Source organism: Pteropus medius, unplaced genomic scaffold (genome assembly GCF_902729225.1).
Source record: "Pteropus medius unplaced genomic scaffold, Ma_sr-lr_union100, whole genome shotgun sequence".
Classification (NCBI taxonomy): Eukaryota; Metazoa; Chordata; class Mammalia; order Chiroptera; family Pteropodidae; genus Pteropus; species Pteropus medius.
Window position 1 is genome coordinate 20,667,977 of NW_024340849.1, and position 20,170 is coordinate 20,688,146.

At 37.5% G+C, this 20,170-nt stretch overlaps 1 protein-coding gene and 1 pseudogene across 8 annotated transcripts in view; both read left to right on the forward strand.

The window, feature by feature from the left end:
- The window catches only part of PIAS2 (protein inhibitor of activated STAT 2), a 69,440-nt gene extending 62,671 nt beyond the window's left edge, over positions 1–6,769 (forward strand). For 4 of the 8 annotated variants that reach the window (XM_039842389.1, XM_039842369.1, XM_039842399.1 and 1 more), the window contains 3 exons: positions 34–71; positions 1,941–1,958; positions 2,705–6,769. In XM_039842389.1, coding sequence (XP_039698323.1) covers positions 34–71; positions 1,941–1,958; positions 2,705–2,887 — 239 coding nt within the window. In that variant the 3' untranslated portion in view covers positions 2,888–6,769. Of the gene's footprint in view, positions 1–33; positions 72–1,940; positions 1,959–2,670 lie in introns of all 8 variants that reach the window. The other 4 variants (XM_039842354.1, XM_039842405.1, XM_039842415.1 and 1 more) reach the window with 4 other exon arrangements.
- A 12,593-nt stretch (positions 6,770–19,362) lies between these two features.
- On the forward strand, positions 19,363–19,481 carry LOC120590424 (uncharacterized; annotated as a pseudogene).
- Positions 19,482–20,170: the final 689 nt, after the last annotated feature.

The following is a 20,170-nucleotide window of genomic DNA, read 5'->3' on the forward strand; positions in this document are numbered from 1 at the left end:
GAGACAACTATTAACAAAGCATTTTTGTTTTAGGTTTGGATTTTCTTTCCCTTATTCCAGTTGATCCCCAGGTATGTATCCTGAATTTAAGCAACTAATTTGTATTTGATTGTTACTTATGTCATACTAACTAAAAATGACCAGTTGCATAAAATCAGGACAGTCAACTCTGATTTAAATTGATGGAAAGGAAGCACTGTATAAATTTTTCACAATTTTATTTGGACAAATAAAGCTGATGTTTTTCGATTTATGATATTTTGGCTGTAAATACCTGCATTTTTAATTATATTTTATTTAGTTTAATAATCACTTGGCATATCTTACAAGTATTTGATCAAAATTAGGGGAAGCAGTGCTAGGTGACTGGAAGTTAAAACTACAAAGAATTGTAAAACAGTTGTTTTATACATAGAAAATAGCCGAAGCCGATTAAACTGACTTGAATCATTATCTTGATTCTTTTATTGTTTTTAAAGGCAATCAGATTTAGACTTTGGGGAAGCCCCAATCTAAAGTTGCTATAAACCAATTATTCCTGTTTTCTCTGTCAGAGATAAACTCTAGTGTCCCAGTATCCCAACATGAAGACCTTGTAGTGAACATAGATTCCACTGACAGGCTTTTAGCAAAGGCAGAGCAGAGGAGGGAAAGGCTTGGGAAAAGCCAAAGAAAAAAGTGAAACAGAGACTTTGAGAGAAGTGTTAGGGAGGGACAGAGGAAGAACATGAGCCTCCCCTCTAGGCAGCTCAGAATCTGCCAACTACAGGTCTTGTATCGCCCTCCCCTTTGAATTCTCTGTATCTAATCACACAACATTGGAAGTTTGGGCCCAAGATAATGTGCACAGAATGAGGAATTTTTTTCTCACTCTTGAGTTGACTTTGTCACATCAGTAAATTCTATGTATAGCAGAGTATCTATATAAATTTTTTTAGGAAATGGATTCTTCAGGCTTAAAGTAGTACTGATGCGTGAACCATTCTTTTTAAAAAATGATCTTGGAACCTAAAGGGTTCTGATTTCATAGTGCTATTTGGCATGCTGTTTGTCAGGCTGACATTGATAAGCCAATAGAAAGGTGAAGTTGTGCCTTCAGTTTCCCTTAGCCTCTTTAGATTTATTCTAATTTACCTCCATATCTTTGTTATTCTTGGGCAGATATGTACATACAAGATACAGAGAGGTAAAATGGCTGCAACCTGAGTATTATAAAAATTCAAGGTATAAAGCCAGTTGATAGAACAATAGCATCTAGCCTTTGTTTTATATATGAAATGGAGTACCTATTTACTACTACTTGCAGTCAAAAACTGCCTGAGAGGTAGTAGAAATAAAATGTAAGTTTCTGGGCTCTTTTCCGAATTCTTTCCCTGTTTAGTGGAAAGTTAGAAATTGATTGGCTTTGAAAGAAGTTTAATACCTGAGAGTTCAACATCCTTTAGTGCTCTTTAGAAGCTCTTTAAGAATCATTCCTTCTCCCCCTTAACCAGTGTCTTTTGAATCTCTTTTGCATTTTATTGACGAACCAAGGCAATTATTTATCTTAAACGTTAAATTACTTATTTTGAAAGGCAGCCTGAATTTTAGTTGTTTTTCCCCTGACCAGCAGCTTAACGTGGGGCTGTCTTTTTGAAGATCATGTGGTCTGAACAACCTCAGTTTTCAATGTCTATTCTGTAACTTAGTATTTCTAATGATAGCTGACTATAGAATTGATCAGATATCCTTTCTGATCTTTTCATACTATCAATCTAAAGACAAACTTAGGACATCTCTTGTAGTATATACTGGACCTTGCTTATTTTACTAAAGTCAGTGCAGTTGGTTTCTCACGTAAAATACTCTGTGGTGATGTAAAATAAAGCTTTTAGCTTTTGTCTCTCTCTACTCCTCTTGGTCAATATTAGAGTATTAAACTCAGGTTTGAATTTGTTTAGGAATCAGCAACCAAGATGGTAAGGAAACGAAATATGAACTCTTGGAGAGAGGTGTCAAGCAAGCATCACAAGGAAGATTAGATTAGACTAGATCGCCTTTAAATTTATTCTGAAATTTTGTGATTACATGAGATAATTCTCTGTTTTAAGCATCCCATGGTACTTAGCTACCATGTAGTCCATTTTAGAATGAATGATGTTCTTGTAATTACACAGGTATTGTTACATGTATGTACAAAGGAGTCGAAAGCCACTATTTAGGTGATCAGTCTTAACATTATTCCTAAAAGGTCTGATTGATACTAAATTTTGAAGGAATTACTGAATTTCGCATTAGCATTTTTGCTAAATACCATTAGAAATAAGCATTAACTAGCCATTTGCAGTGTGATTTATACCTGGTGTAAATACATCTAGTGAGCAAATTCATTTTGAGGTTAATTATGAGTCATAATTATGGGGCCAATATTTACTATTAAATAACTTTAGTTATTATTGGCATTTTTGTAATTGTACTTATATATATTTGATCAAACAAATTCTACAAGTTTTGAGAGAATCAAGAATATGCTGGATTCACTAAATAATGTAAAATAGTTTAATTCATGCCACCTTCCATCCAAAGACATGAAGTTTTGAGAAAATATTAAATCCCCCTGGGATTTAAATTTGTGGCTCTCACTTGTGCATATCTAACAATTTCTAGTCTCTTTATTTAAAATCAATGTAGCCTCTTCCTCATCGGCATCATTGTTTGTTTCAAGCAGTACTGTCCTCCTATGTTTTTGGATAGTCTCACCTCACCCTTAACAGCAAGCAGTACGTCTGTCACCACCACCAGCCCCCATGAAAGCAGTACTCATGTTAGTTCATCCAGCAGCAGGAGTGAGACAGGGGTCATAACCAGCAGTGGAAGTAACATTCCTGACATCATCTCATTGGACTAAAAGGAGGACTCACTCGATTCTAGGAATCATTCATCAAAACTTCTCTTTCTTGGATCTCTGGTCCGTGGAAACTGTTTCTTTCTTTTCTTCTTCTTTTTTTTTTTTTGGTAACAATTACTTGATATTTATTGAAACGTCAGATGGATTCTTTTGCTTTCTGAGAGATGAACACAGATGACTGCAGCAAGAACCAAATGACACACAGGATTTTTCTTATTCATGCTGTACTGTGAGCATCAGCTGTATTCAGCCATTCAGCCATAACTCTTATCTTCTTGGGAGATGGATTTCAATTTCATACGTGACTGGATGGATTCTACAAATCAGTTAAAAATTTTGTTTTTGTTGTAATAAACAGCAATAAAATTATGTAAATGTTCAAGAAAACTTTTTTCTAATTAGAAAAGATGTAATCAATGATTCTAAAATGACAGCAACTTTTTAACCCGATGTGAAGGAAAAATATATGGAAAGAAGTTACGTTTGCCGAATGAGTCCTTTCCGCAGAGATTTGTTCTATTTCGTTGAAGTAATGAAGCCTTGATAAGTGGCCAAAGCTTGGGTCCCACTTTTCTTCTGCAGTTCACTTTTCTTCCTGATTCTATCAAAGAAAACTGGCCTTTGTGTTTATGCATTTTTCCCTGGTTGTCATTTATACTTCGATATTGTTTGCTACTGAATCCAGAGTGAAGTTTTAGGATTTGGCTGCTCTTTATTTTAGTATGTTGAAGAACATTATGCAGATTCTGCCCTGACATAATGTGTGTTATTTTTGGTAATTGAGCATTTTCAATCTAGGGATGTCTATAAATTTGGGGCTTGTCTTCTCAAGAAAGTCTATGCAGCCATTGAAATGTTTTTGGAGTAAGATGTGGCTGGGATGTTCATTAGGATTTTGTTTATACTTTCCAGAAATATTGAGAGTTTGGAGGCAGTAGAAGAACGATTTAAGGGTGGTAGGAATAACAAAGTTTAATTTCTCCTAAGAACTTCTTTTGCTCATTTACTTTATAGATAATATTAAAATCTTTGTTGAAACTTTTCAGATTTTAATAACACTGACAAAATATGTTTTAGATCTCCAATCATGTTTCTCACCAGTGTAATCTGTCTCATAGCAATGATTTTCAAACTAAAAAATCAAGTAGCAAAGGATAGGGATGGCATCAGATTTCCTCTTCCTTTTTTTAAAAGGAAATCTTTCCTGAAACCACAAATACAAAACAATTAGAAATGTTTGAATTTAAGCAAGGAAGGGTTGAGAGGATGGGCCCGAACCTCATTTTGAAAACCACTGTCTTATAGTATGTGTTTGATTTTAAATCCCTCAGGAAGCTGAGTTTTACCCTTAGAGAAATATTTTCATCCAAAATTCATATTCTCTTTTGCTTCATTTGGCTTCCTAAATAATTTTTTAGTTCTCAAGTAGTCAGTACTTGCCCAAAGTTTATCTTTCTCTCCCTAAGCTGTATCTACTTTAAAGATAAACCACCCTCCTACCCCCCCACCCCTCCGCTTTTTTAATGACTAATCTGATTCTCAAGCCGAAGTGCCCAAATGGAGAGTACCAGTTTCAGTTAGAATAGGGACACATTTCTTCAGGTTTGGTGCATTTCTATGGAGCTGACTTGTCACTGCTTGGTTTTGGCACCTCAAGTTTTCATGGCCTCTGTGCACCTTTTATACTGATTTAATTTCATGTGATTTCCTGTAATCACCCCTTCTTTAGCTACATCATCCCCTTAATGTATTACCCCCTTTTGGAGAGTGGCTTACTATTAAAAATGTGGAAAACAAACTTCTTGCAGTAGTTGCACCATAGTTGCCAGTTCTGTCTTGTCATTAGATTTTCAATCCATGTTACAGTCCTTTGGTCCAGATACAGAATTTCTTCATAGTAAGATTTAAAGTTGCTGCTTTAAATACAGATGCAATTTCTGTTAACTCTGTAATCAGAAAAAGTAACCTGATTTGTGTGGTATAATTTGTTAATAAAGAAATGATGTATATTTGTTATCATTTTGTTACCCTTTAGATTCTCAGAGACTCCTCTTCCCCAATTTAACCAACAGAGTTTTATAAGGTAAATGAAAATATTAATAGATTAGTTTATTTACTTGGTTGTTGTAACCAGTACCTCTGTGCTTTTATAGTTGTGATTTGTTTCCTTTTCAATATTTTATGTGAACAGTTTTAGTGTTCATTTTTGGTGCTTTACACTGAAATTACATATAAGTTTCTAATTTATCTCATACAGGCGACTTAACATTTTAAAAAATGCACTTTTAAGTTTATCTTAAAATTGGGGCTTTTGTGTATATACTTTTGAAGGTGAGTATGTTTCTTTATGCCTTTGGCCTTATGACAACAGCATGATTATGAAGCCATTATCCTTTTTTTTAGTACGGTCACTAAATATTTTTACCAAGATTGAGTTGTTAGTTGATTTTGCTAGCCCAGATTTTTTCTTAACCAAGCCAAGTACAATGCAGTTTCAGAGGAAGTTGTCTTAGTTGTTACTTAGACATCAGCAAACCAGTGATTATGTGGAGCATGTTGTTTAAGGAATGGAACTGCAGTTACTAGTCTCTTACAAACAGCCAACCTGTATTTTTATCTCGATTCACATACAAATGTTAAGGGCTTTTCTTGCTTTGGTAACTCCTGACAGTGTAATTGGTGCCGAATATAGCTTCACACCTAAGTTCTACTTACATTCACTAACTTTCTGACCCTTGGGTGAGCCACTTTAGGATTATACTTCGATTTCTGCCAGAAGGTATAAGTACTTGGTATCTGTTCTAGGATAATTATAAAGGCCAAATGAAACTAGAGGTAAATTTAGGTTATGTGGCATTTATCTAATAGTGTGTTTCAGGAAAGCTAGAAAGAAAATGCCGTGATTAGCGATCATGAGAATGAATAAATTGATCCATAACTCTTAGTGGAAAACAAGTTTCCCTAGGGTAGAATCTTGAGGAATTTGAAGAAAGCTAAGATGTTGGATTTTAGATGAAGTTTTCAAGAGAGACTTTTCTGACTTTGAGATTCAGACCTTTCAGACATTCTGCCTTCAGACCAATCCTGGACACTTGTCATTTAGTGACCAAGTTGTCTGTTTTTCTTCTGCCAATAAAGTCCGTATTAGTTACGTTTTGTCTTTTTAAATAAAGTTGATTTTTACAAAGCATTAATTTAATTCTCAGGTATGCTTTTCATTTCTCTCTAGCCCCCAGTTGGTAAAAAAGCACTTAACTTGTTTTTATCTTTCTTTAAACTTGTAGTTTTTCTAATTTGTGTCATTTAAACTTGGATTTGATGTTGTATTTAGTGCCCCTGAATCCGTGTGGTGTGGAAGCTCGAAGTTGTCATTTAAATCAGTGATCAATGATTCAACTTGATTCACCATCTTTTTGCTAGAGTTCTACATAAATATGGTGAAACTTGTGGAAAAGACTTTAAGAATTTCTCTGCCTTTTAAAGAGTCTGATGCTACTGTCAAATTACTGGTTTGTAAGCTCCTTTTTGTAATTGCTAGGAATCATACCAATTCCTAGCAGAAACAAATAAAAACTATATAAAAATGCTCATTCTTCTTTAATGCTTCCCTGATTCAATAATGTTTTTGTTTCTGTTTATGTCAGTGGTACATTCTCATTATGGAAAATTTAGACAACACAGAAAAGTATAAAGAAAAATAATAATTGCCTATAATTCTATTACCCAGGGGAAAAAAAGCACTTTAATAACTTTGCATATTTCTCGCCAGTCTGTTGTGATGTTTTTACGTAGTTTTGTTTATTTTCAGTATAATTTGTATCTTGGTCTTTTTCTCAACCTGCAGACATTATTCCATGTCATTAAAAGCTATGTCAACCTTAATTAATTGCATGGTATTCCTTTGTATGGATGTACCATGATTCATATCACCTTTCCCCATTGGACATTTCAGATTGCATCTCATAATGTTAGAATAGAATGTCTTTGTGCATAAATTATTTCCTTAGGAAAAATTCCTAGAGATGAATTTCTGGGTCAGGTTCTTCATTCATGTCACCTTCTCAAGTGTATATACTAATTTATACTCTAACCACGTGATAAAAGAGCAGTCTGATTATATTTTCCATGAACATGCACAATTTATCTCTATGCAGGCGTCTGCACTAAGACCCTCTGCCCTTCTGATCCTGGTGAGCTGGGATGATTTGGAGGTAATTGGCAGAGATTTTCCTGAGCTGTCTCAGTTTCAAATATGTCTGACATTGTCCAGAAATACCTAACACCTATGTATGGCTATCCAAGTGATTTTTCACATAGTTTTACATGCACTGTGAAGTAGCCCATTGCCAGACTACAATTTCCATTCTTAGAAAATCTTGACACACACAAAAAAGCCATTTGTGCCTAGGGCCAGCCCTTAGTAGCCAGTTTTTTTCCCCCTCTTCTTATAGGCTCCCTTTTGGTCCTGAGCTCCCCAAAGCCAGTTGAATCTCCTGAGCCAGAGGCAGTCCAACACAAACTGGAAATGTGGTAAGGCTAAAACAGCAACAAAAGCTGGGCCAAGCTTTTGCTTTTCACTTTGTATTTTGTTTCCAATCAGATCTTGGCATTCTAAAGGCACCTGTGGGGGAAGACAAACATTGTTATTTTCAGATGTTTAAGGTGTATTTTCTTGATTGGCATACCACATTATATCTCAAACTGCTTTTTATTTTTGAGTGCCTTTTAAAGCTTCCTTTAAGTACTCAAAGCTTAACTCTTAAATGAAGAAAAGTATTGTTATGTTGTAAAGTAGAATGTGCTGCTTATTTTGGCCTTCAAACTATTCAGACATATTCAGTATGTTTCCTAAGTGCATGTGGGATACAGTAGTATAAACGATCTGGTCCCAGACCTCAAAGGGCTTATCAAGTTGTCAAAAATCAAGAATTCTTACCTACAGACATCATGCTAAGAACTTTACAAAAAAAGTCTCGTTCTTTATAACATCTCTTCAAGGGAAAGTGATATTCTCCCCTTTTCCAAATGCAGAAACAGCTTTAGGTAAGTTTCACAGTGGACTTGAGAGTCTAAATTAGGCCTGACCCAAAAGCCCTCTAAGCTGAAGCGGCATTAATTAGGTTAGCTATTTAGGAGACCAATATGGGCATCTAGACATAAAATTATGAGAACCAATTTCAACAATGGCCACAGGAATAAGAGGAGTGGGTACCGGGGCCATTTCAAAGGAATACTCCAGATTCAGTGTGTGGATGGATGTGGGAGTAAGGACTGAGTCTACTTCTCAACCCTGAGTAACCAAGATAATAGTGCTATTAAGAGAGACAGGAGGCAGAATGGACATTAGTCTTTTAGAGGAGACAATGGTTACTCGGTAGGCACGAGATTTCAGAAAGGAAGCATCCATGAAACACCTTTGTTTTTCTGCAGTCTTTTAAGAAGTGCAAACTTCCTTTGTCCATTTTCATCTTCACTTGTCATCATCCTGTGTATATTCTAGCCATTCCCAGTTGCCGACCCACCTACTCTCCCTAAACCGTGCTCGGCTGTCACTTGAAGTGCCCCCATTCCCTGCAGCTCTCACCAGTGTGATCTGTGTTCACATTCTACATATTTCAGGACATGGTAATTGCTCTCATTCCTCTCTGGCATAATTTCTAAATTTCTCCCAAGACTTCTGACAAAACCTGCCCCTTTGCAGCCTATGCCAAGATGCTAATACTATCAGCTACTGTTACCAAGTAATCTCCTCATCAGTCTCTGACTTGCTGAAGGCTTGCTTCGCTTCCTAACTCTCAGTGTTATTGCCATCTCTAATTCTGTTACTCTCAATAACTTTAATGTTCTTTTGGATGCTCCATCTAACAGATTAGCCTGAAAGGTTTTTGGTTCCCTCACTTCTAACATTTCCTTTCCCTGAAACTCCCTACCACTCTTTTACCCCTTCCATTTACTCTTCTTGTCCAACTTAGACTGCTCCTTCATCATCACAGCCTTGAACATATCCTCGGACCCCTCCCTTGGAGGTACCTGTCAGTCCTTTGACTTGGCATTGCATGGTTCTTTTGCCCATTCTCATCAGTTACTACAAATGTTTACCTGTACTTTGCAAACCACACTCAGTGGTTGACCTTGCTTTCTAATTCAGTCAGAAGATCTTGAACTTCAGCATTTCTCTCCACCTGTGCCCACCTTCATTCTTTATTTTCATCTCAGGATCAGGTGGTCCTGAACACCAAGTCAGCCACATAGGTCTTTGACTCTCTTTCCTGTCATCTCCATGACCTAATTCCATCAGACTTTCCCTCTTTCCTCCATGTCTTTCACCTCTCTACTTCTTTTGGCTTACAAAAGTCTCAGCCATCAAGTATTTGAGATTCTGTTATGTGCCAGGCATTGTATCAGGCACTTGGAACACAAGATGGGTAGGTGCCTACCTTCACTAGGTTATCCTGTATAATATGCAGATGAGTGAAACATTAAAATGCAACAGTGCAAGGTGAAGTAGAGGGTGCTACAGTAACACATAGATGAGGCAACTAACTGATGTCATGGAGTAGCATACAAGAAGGAACAGAAGAATTGATTATAAGTGTCAAGTAAAGAGAGGGCTGAATGTATTCACGATGGCTGGAAATTTGCTCAGGAATAAGTATGTGAGAAATCATGAAGGGCCTTGTAAAGGAGTAAGGAGACATCAAAGAGTTCTCATTGACAGCATTTGTTGAATTTGGCATGATTATCTCCATTTCACAAATGTGGAAACAGGTTCCGAGGGTATGACTTGCCTAAGGTCATGCAACTAGTAAGTGGGGAGCCAGGCTTCAAACCCAGCATGTAACCACAAATGAGGCCTTTCTTGATCATTCTATTTATAAAGTAGATGTTTCCTATCGTTATCACATTGCTCTATTTATGTCCTACCTACATGGCACTTATCATAACCTGTGTGTTTAATATATTGGTCCACTATGTACTGTCTGTTTCCCCTACTAGATTGTAAGCTCCATGAGGGCAGGAGTGAGCTTTTATTTCACTTGATTCCTGGAGCCTAACATGGTGTGGTGTGTAGTAGGTGCTCAATAAATATTTGTGAATGAAAAAATGATGGGTAACTGTATTTGACTTATGCTGACTGTGGAAATCATTTAATACCTGAGTAAGAGGTATTCAGCAAGAAAGGAAAACGAGGAGGTGCGTACATGTTTGGGACGGATAATAGAGGTGAAAGGTGCTGGGAAGTTGAGAGGATGTCAGTGCACTGAACCTTCTAGACTTTAAGAACTTACAGGGGCAAGAGCTGGGAATGGGGGATTGGTAGAGCGGTGTACACAGTGGGCATAGTGTGTGAGTAGGTATTAAACATGAAAGCTTAAGCGACCCATTGTAGGCTCAGCCTACTGAATATATAAGGCTGAGAAAGTTCCGCATGTAACCTACTCAATATACGGAGGAATACCTCATCCAGGACAGGTACATCACACGTAGCTACACAACACAGTTGTAAAGGGTAAACTTCTAATTTGTCACCCTCAGTCACTCAAAGCTAACAACTTGACCTATCATTGTCGGACTCAGTACTTTGGAACTAGAACAAGAATCAGTTAACCCGCTGTCTCTGGAATTCATGCCCACATGCCATGATGAGCTACAGGCTTATCCTGCAACTTGTGATTGGTACTGAGACCATGAAAGTTCAAGAGTTTAGAGAAGTCGGTGAGTAAGAAAAGAGACCTAGAAAGGAACACCAGAAGATTGAGAAGGAGCCGCTGAGATAGTGTGGTATCAGAGATCGGGGCGGTGTCACAGAGGCCGAAAGAACAGGATTTCAGGAAGCATGATCAGTGGAGCTAGAAACTTGCTATAATGTAAAAGTATCTATTTACAAAAAAAAACATTTCAAAAACAATATTTGATTATATCTATACCTGATTGAATCTAAGACACCTTTAAACAAAAACTAAAATGTGACCCATTGCATTCAATCCCATTTGTTGTGAGATGTAGTCCTTTAAAATGTGGGGGAAGAGTGAATATGCATCTTAAAACTTAAGAATTTTGATAATTAAGATCCTCCTTCAGCTTTCCTAACCAGGCCACAATTTAATCAAAGAATAATTGCAGTGGAACGATAAGGGTTGTACCCAGGTCGCAGTGGGGTGAGGACTGCAAAGTAATGAAGTGGGCAACTCAAAAACTGCCTGTGATAGAGGGCGAGGTTGTAGCGATAGAACTGTGTATGGTTGGGGGAATATTTTTAAATGGGAGAACCTCGAGTCTAGTGGGATGGAATCAGGAGGAGGGGTGGGAGGGGTTGGCCAAGGTCATCGGTTCCTGAGCAGGAGGAGGAAGTTGGGATCCGTATCAGGCAGATGAGGGATGGTAAGGATATAGGCATGTGTGCCATTTGGATGGCGAGAGTTTTCATCTAATGGTTTTGCTTTTGCATCTTTTGAGAATCAAATGAGGTGGCCAGTTTTAGAAGGGAGGGGGTGAGGATGGTGGTACAGACAGCAGAATTATTTGAAACAGCGATCCTGCAGAATGAGAACGAGAGTGGACTAAAACAGCAGTGAGTTGGACACCATAGACTTCACAGCAGTATCCATTTATGTGAGGGTCTTTTCTTCAGTGTTCATTGGTAAAGCCTTTTATCCAGGCTGAGTATTAAGTAGGTGCAACAGAAGAATGACGGGAGTAACTAACATCTTTGGAATGCTGCCAGAAATTACTCTCAAAGTAAAAAACGCACATAATCATCAAGTTCCACAGACTTGACTTTTGCTAACTTGAACATCTGCTTTTGACTCAGTTCCTTCCCATTCCTTGGTTTTTGTAACGACACGATTATTTTTCTGTCTCTAGGAGCTCCTTTCCTCTTATTTCCAGAAATGTAAACGTAGGTGTAACCTGGCTTGGGTGGCTGCCTTTCTTCAGGCACTTCACCCACATTCCTTGGTACACCCAGCCATTCCTCTAATGTAAATCCCAGGAAGGCTAGGACTTTCTGTTCTTAACCGTACTATCACAAATGTCTAGAACAGTTTCTACTTTTCAACCTATGTTGTATTTCTCTTTTTTTTTTTTTTTTTTTTTTTTTTTTTTACACCTATAGCACTTAGTCTTTCTAGGTGGTCTCCCATCCAAGTACTAACCAGTCCCAACCCTGCTTAGCTTCCGAGATCAGATGGGATTCTGCGTGTTCAGGGTAGCATGGCCGTAGTAACTATGTTGTATTTAAAGTGAGTTTCTTGTCGACAGCCTGTAGTTTATGTTTTGGTAGCACCTTTACTGAGATGTAGTTTACAGACTGTTTTAGTTTGCTAGGGTTGCTGTAAAAAAGTTCCACAAACTAGCGACTTAAACAACAGACATGTTTTCTCACGGTCTGGAGGCTACAAGTCTGAAATCGAGGTATCAGTAGAGTTAGTTCTCCTTCAGGGCTCTGGGGGGTGGGTCTGCCCCAGGCCTCTCTCTCTCTGGCTAATAGATGGCCATCTTCACCCCGTGTCTCCTCACATTGTTTTCTATGTGTGTCTGTTTAAATTTCCCCTTTTTGTGAGGACAGTGGTCACAGCGGATGGGGGCCCACGTTAATGACCTCATGTTACCCTGATGACCTCTGCAAAGACCCTGTCTCCAAATACGGCCACATTCTGAGGTACTCGGGGTTAGGACTTCAACATATCTTTTTGTGTGTGGGACACAATTCAACCTATTACACATGTACAATTCGCTCAGTCAATATGTGCAATTCATTGGTTTTTAGTATAGTTACGCAGTTGTGCAGCCATCACTACAATCAATTTTAGAACATTATCTGCACCCCCAAAGGAAACCCCGTATCCATTAGCAATCACCCACCACCAACTTCCCCATCTGTCACACCCCAGCAGTGGGCAACTGCGAATCTACTTTCTGTTTATATATTTACCCATTCTACACATTTCATATAAACTCATACGTGGCCTGTTTTGACTGGCCACATTAATGTTTTCAAGGTTCACCTACATTGTAACATACAGTCTTCCCTTGTACGCGGGGAAAATTCCAAGGCCCTTAGTGGATGTCTGAAACCCTCAATAGTACTGAACCCTATCTATACTGTTTTCTCTATACCTACAAACCTATGATAAAGCTTATTTATAAATTAGGCACAAAAGAGTAACAATAACAATGGAACAACTATAACATATGTGAATGGCTTTGGGGTCATTAGTAAGCAAAATAAAGGTTACCTGGACACAAGCACTGCAATACCGTGGTAGTCAATTGGGTCCCCGAGATGGCTACTATGTGACTAACAGGCGGTAGTGTACATAGTCAGATACAGTGCACAGAGGGATGGTTCACATCCCACGCGGGATGGAACAGGACGTGTGAGACTTCATCACAACTCAGAATGGTGTGAAATTTAAAACTTATGAACTGTTTATTTCTGGAAATTTCCATTTAATATTTTCAGTCCACGGTTGACGGTGGGTAACAAGCTAGAAAACTAAACTGTGGATAGGGACTACCGTATATCAATACTTCATCCCTTTTTATGGCCAATTAATATTCTGTTGTGTGGATATATGACACCGTTTATCCATCCACCAGTTGATAGTCTTCTGGGTTGTTTCCACCTTTTGACTTAAGAATAATACTGCTATAAACATTTGTGTATGTGTTCGTATAGGCATATGCTTTCATTCTGGGGAGGTTTCTATTGTATTTTTCAGTCCTAAAATTTCCATCTTGTTATTCTTCCTATCTCTTTGCTGAGACTGTTTTCTTCAACTGTTTCCGCATGTTCGTAATCGCTTATTGAAACATTTTTTATGATGGCTGCTTTAAAATCCCTGCCAGATCTGATTCTAATATATGTGTCACCTCATTGGGATCTGTTGATTTTTTCTTTTATTAAATCTTGGACATTTGGGATATTAGGAGACTTGAATTTATTTAAATCTGTTTTATCAGGCTTCCTCTGGCTTTGTACTGGTTGGCGAAGGGGAGTACCTGACTACTGCTAGATGTGGGTGGAAGTCCAGGTTCCACCTAATAGAAATCTCTGAGGAATGCTGGAACCATTTTTAAGAAGCCCATCAGTTAAAGAGTTAGTGGTTAATCTCAAATAGGTTATGTAAAATGATTCTGTTAATCTGTGTTGTTCGTATAGCATTTCTTCAGGGGAAGAGGACAAAAAGTCTAGTAAAAGTTCTGGCCACTGAACTTGGCAATGCGGAAGGCACTGGGGACCCGGACAAAGGCATTTTCAGCAGATTGGTGAGGATGAAGGCCTGGCTGGAGGGATTCATGAGACTAGAGGAGAGACGGTGAAGACCGATTACGGACAACTTTGAGAAGAGTGATGATTTTTAATGCTAAAGCCTAAGGCGCATTCATAGAGTGGGTGCTGAGTGAGGGAGGAAAGGCAAGATTATGAAAGGAGAGGTTGTCAAGGAGCTGAGAGGCCAGGATTGGAAGGGCCATCCATGAAGATATTGAGGTCCCTAAGAGTTATAACAGGAGTGCGCCATTGTAGAGAGATGGTGAGCCAGGAGCTTACTTCAGGGAAGGAGGGGAGTGACCCGCAGGTTTATAGATGACTGCAGTAAGTGGGGTGTAATCCGACACTAGGAGCTGGAGGGTTTTCAGGGAGATAGGAGGGAGAATCATCGAATGGTCCAGTGGTGGAAGGAGTGGGAGAGAAATCCACTTGAGACGGTTGCAGGGGTCCTCAAAGGAGAAGCCACTTTTCTGCTAGATCAAGACATGGAAGGGAAATTTCAGAGAACTGGATGATAACATAGGAGAATTTGCTGACATGAATGGACCCTGCATTGCAGAGGAAGGGTTTGGAGGGTTGAGAGATAATAGGAAATGTTAAATTAGGGAATGTTCGGATCCTAATGGCATGAGAGTCTGGGTGAGTGTGGGGTTCTCTGGCTTCTGTAATGACATATTAACAAAGACAAGGGCATGATGGCATTCTTCCTGATATTGTCTTGCATAGTTTTTTTTTTTTGTAGCAGCTTCATTGACATATAATTCACATACCATATAGTTCACTTATTTAATGTGTACAATCCAGTGGTTCCTAGCATATTCACAGAGTTGTGTAACCATCACCACAATCAATTTTAGAACATTATCCTCACCCCAAAAAGAAACTCCATACCTGTTCTCAATCACCAACCTTCGTTTCTCCCATCTATCACACCCCTGGTGTATAAGCAACCACTAATCTACTGTCTGTCTATATATTTGCCTAGACATAGGATATGTAGCCTTTCGTGACTGGCTTATTTTAGTTAGCCTAATATTTTTAAGGTTCAATGATGTTGTAGCATATATCAATACTTCATTCCTTTTTATGACCAAATAATATTCCATTGTATGCATTTCACACTTTGTTTATCCATCCACCATGGATAAACATCTAGACTTTTTCCATTTTTTGGCTATTATGAATAATACTGCTATGAACATTTGTGTACAAGTATAATTTTTATTATCTTCTTTTGTGTACTTTGGATTTAATTTCTCCTCTTTTCTAGTTTCCTAAAGTAAAATCTTAGATTATTGATGTTAGATATTCTTTTCTTGTGTGTGCAGTCAACGGTAAGTTTTCCTCTAAGCATTGCTTTTTGCTACATCCCACAAATTTCAATAAGTTGTATTTTCATTTTCATTTAGTTAAAAATATTTAAAATTTTCTCTTGAAACCTCTTTGACCCATGTTATTTAGAAGTATGGTGTTTAATCTCCAAGTATTTGGAGGTATTTTTTTTGTTTTGTTTTTTGCTGTTTTTTTTTTTTTTTTTTGCTATCTTTCTGTTACTGATTTCCAGTTTAAGTCTGTTGTGGTCTGAGAGCATACTTTGTATGTTTTCTGTCCTTTTAAACTTGTTAATCTATGTTTTATGGCCCAGAATGTGGCCTACGTTGATTAATGTTCTGTGTAAGCTTCAGAAGAATGTGTGTTCTGTTGCTGGATTAAGTATGCTGTAGCTGTCAGTTGGATCTGGTTGATGGTGCTGTACAGCTCCATTGTGTCCTATGATTTTGTGCCTGCTGGATGTGTCCATTACTGAGTGTTGTTGAAATCTTCAGCTATATTGTGAATGTATCTAGTTCTGAACCTCGAAGTTCTATCAGGTTTTGCCTCAAATATTTTGACTTACTATTGTTAAGGGCGAACACATGAAGGATTATATGTGTTCTTGGAAAATTGATCCCTTTATCGTGTAATGCCCCTCTTTATCCCTGATAATTTTCCTTGCTTTGTCTGAAATTAATATGGCTTGGTCCGCTTTGTCTGAAATTAATATAATGATTCCACCTTTCTTTAATTAGTGTTAGCACAGTGCATCTTTTCCATTCCTTTTCATTTTCTGTGCCTTTATATTTAAAGTGGGGTTTTTTATAGACATTTGGTTTGGTCCTGTTTTATTTGATCCACTCTGACAAGTTGATGTCTTTTAATTGGTACATTTACACCATTGATATTTAAAGCGATTATCGCTATAGGTGGGTAAATGTGTACCATATTTCCTCCTGTTTCCTATTTGTTGCCAATGACCTTTTTCTTTACTCTTATTCTGCTTTCTCTAGTTTTAATGGAGCATTTTATATTATTTCATTTTTTCTTCTCAACATATCAATTATACTTTTGTTTTTTTTTTCTTTCTCCAGTGGTTGCCCTTGAGTTTGCAATATATATTTACAACTAATCGAAGTCCTTTTTCAAATAACTCTATACCACTGCATCTTATAATAGACTAGTCCCAACTCTTCTCTTCAGCTCTTATGATACTTCTTTTATTTAATTTATCTATAACTGTAATCACTGAATATTTTGTTAGTTATTTTGAACAAATTGTTCAAATAGGAAAAATAAAATATTTTATTTTACCTTTACGTATTTCTTCTCTAATGCTCTTTCTTAATTTATGCAGGTCTGAGTTCCTGACTTACATCATTTTCCTTTTTTTCCAAAGAATTTCTTTGAACATTTCTTGCTAGGCAGGTCAGTTGTCAAGTAATTCCCTTTATTTTGTATGTCTGAGAAAGTCTTTATATTCTTTGCTTTTGAAGGATAATTTTGCTAAGTACAAAATTCTAGGTTAGTGGAGTTTTTAAAATAATATTTTAAATATTTCGTTCTACTCTTCTATTGCTTGCATAGTTTTTGAAGAGAAGTCCAGTGTAATTCTTATCCTGGCTCCTCTATAGGTAAGATTTTTTTCCTTGGGCTTTTTCCAAGATTTTCTCTTTGTCTTTGATTTTCTAAATTTGAATATGATATGCCTAGATGTGGATATTTTTAGTATTTATCCTGTTTGGTGTTCTCAGAGCTTCTCAAATCTGTGGTTTGATGACTGTCATTAATTTAGGGAAATTCTGTGTGATTATTGTTTCCAATATTTCTTTTGTTCCTTCCTCTTCACCCTTTGTATTCCCATTGCATGCATGTTAAACATTTTGTAACTGCCCAACAGTTCTTGAACATTCTGGGTTTTTTTTTTTTTTCATTCTTTTTTGTCCTGCATTTCAGTTTTAGAGGTTTTTATCGACATTTCTTTAGGTTCACTGATTCTTTCCTCAACCATGCCTACCTAGTCTATTGATGAGCCCATGAAAGGCACTGTTAATTTTTTGACAGTGTTATTTATTTCTAGCCTTTCTTTCTGATTCTTTCTTAGAGTTTGTATCTGTCCGCTTATATTACTCATGTGTTCTTGCATGTTTTCCTTTTTTTTTTTTTCATTAGAGTCCTTACCTTATTAATCACAGTTGTTTTAAATCCCAGTCTGGTTCTGATGCTTACTCTATCTCTTCAAACTATGTTTGTTTGTTTGTGTGCGTGTTTGTGTGTGTGTTTGTTTTTAGTACACCTTGTAATTTTTCGTTGAAAGCCAGACATGATATATTGGGTGAAAGGAACACCAGCATTGGTTCCTTTGAAGGTTTTTGCTCTTGAGCTTCTATTGAGGTTAGTTGTGATTCTCTGTGTCTGCCTCTCCATCTCTCCAGTATTTTGGGCAGCAGTTTGCACTGTGATATTAGTTCTCTGCTGGATCTAAAAAGAGTTGTTGGTTTTCAGTTTGTTTAGGTTTTTCTTATTGTTAGGGTGGGAAATTCCAAATTCCTTTCATGCTGGACTGGACTCTCTTCAACTTTTGGCGTCCTCCTGTATTCTTACTCTTTGTCCTGTAATCTCTTGAGGAAGAAAGATGGGTCAATCACAGGGCTCATCTGGTTGGTTTTCCTATTTCTCTGGGATCACTTTCCTTCACTGCCAAATACCCAGAGTTTTGAGGACCATTTTTTCATATATTTTGGTTGTTCATTATTTCAGGTAGAGGAGTAAATCTAATTCCTGTTATTCCACCTTAGCCTGAAGTAGAAGTAGCAGCTTTTACTTTCAATAAGAATATTTAATGCCACTTTGCCTCCCAAACACTATTTATAGCTTTATTTCTTGGACATGTCTAATACTTTAAGTAGATAAGATAAGAGGTAAAGCAAGCACCACTTTCTCTCCCCAGTGGAGCTGTATATCTGGGCCAAATTTGGCAACATTTATTTTTGGTTGTCCCAGCTTCCCTCCTCTCAACTCTTGTCCTCACTGGGTACCTCCTCTTGCCCAGGATATGAGAGCCCACAAGCCTTTTCTCTCTCCTTCCTTTACCTCAGTCCATTCTTTTCTTTTATATCATGAAATAATAGCTCAACTCAAAGCATCCCAAGCATCCCACCTATGTCTTAAAATAAATAAGTAAAGCTCTAGCAGTATGATTAGGTCCTTAAAGGCATTTGATTTTAGTGGAGGAAGAGGTGGCAGTAATAGCAATCTAACTTTAAAATGAGGTAGAGTTGTGTTTCCCACATCCACTATTTCATCTGAGCATCATGATAACTTTGTACTGTAGGTCGGACAGGTGGTGTTTAATGATCTTTGCATCGCTGAAGCAAGGTGAGTTACCTCTGAGCAGCAATAGTCCAGGAGGTAGAAAGGAAAGAGATAAACCCTGAATTGTATTTTATCAACTAATTTTGTTCCTCCTTTTAGCCTGTACCTTCTTCATTTCCTTCCTTGCAAAGCCCGTTTATCCTTTAAGACAGACTCAAGGAAATCATCTTTGAAGCTGCTTTACCATGATCTCTATCCTGCCACCAAGGCTGAAAAATATGCCCCTTTGTTAGTGCTGCCATCATCACAGACATTGTAGAATTGTCATTTCTGTCCTATAAGTCCATCTCAAATTTCACCCATCTGTTCATTTCCCTCAAAAAACAGAGATAACTAATGAGGGGGTAAAGCCGTCCCTTTACGCGGTAGATGTGTAAAGATAATGCTGAGTGTCTGGGAGAAATGAGGAAGCCGTTTCGTTAATGTATACCTTTTCGTGTCTTTGTATTTTGAACTGTATGAATTTGTTACTTATTTTAAAAGATAAAGTTCAAAGTGAACTTTGAGGTCATGCAATGGCCATGCCACCCTGAAGGTGCCCAATCTTGTCTGATCTTAGAAACTAAGCAGGGTCGGGCCTGGCTAGTACTTGGATGGGAGACCACCTAGAAAGACCAGGTGCTATAGGTGTAAAAAATAAAAAGCAAAGTGCACTTTGATTTTCAAAAATGTGTACAATATGAACTAATACTGGTTTCTTGACGATTTATACGATGATTTGGAGGAACAACATATTTTCAGAGCCGATTAGCTGTCTCTGTCATTCAAATGTTAGGGATGTAGAAGCCCAGATTTTTAATTTTTGAGGAAAACCTCATTCTATCTCAGCAGGTTACACAGTTTGGCTGCTTGAGGTGTCAGGCTACATATGAGTCTTCTCTTACTTGGACTATTCTAACCGTAGGAAACATGTTTGTTGCTTTTAGCCCCGCTGCCCTGTGACTATTCTCAGAGCAGTCAGTTTGTCTTCTTAAAACACAAGTCGGATCATGTAACTGCTCTCCTCAAAACCCTTCAGTGTTGCTCTGGCTCCCTCAGGGCAAAATTCAGTGTTTTTACCTTGACCTATAAGGCTCTATGTTATTGATTCTAAAACTTTGAATTGTGGCCATAGGAAGAAATATATTTTACATGATGTCTCAGTATACACTATATACATTTTTAAAAAGTTTCAAGAAACTGTTTTTTCTTATGTATCTCAAAAGCATATAGGATTTCAATGACATTTAAATACAGCATGACTAATTATCTGGTAATTTCATTCAGTATACTTTTCATCTCTAGAAGTTCATTTGGGGTCTGTTTTTAATATCTTCTAA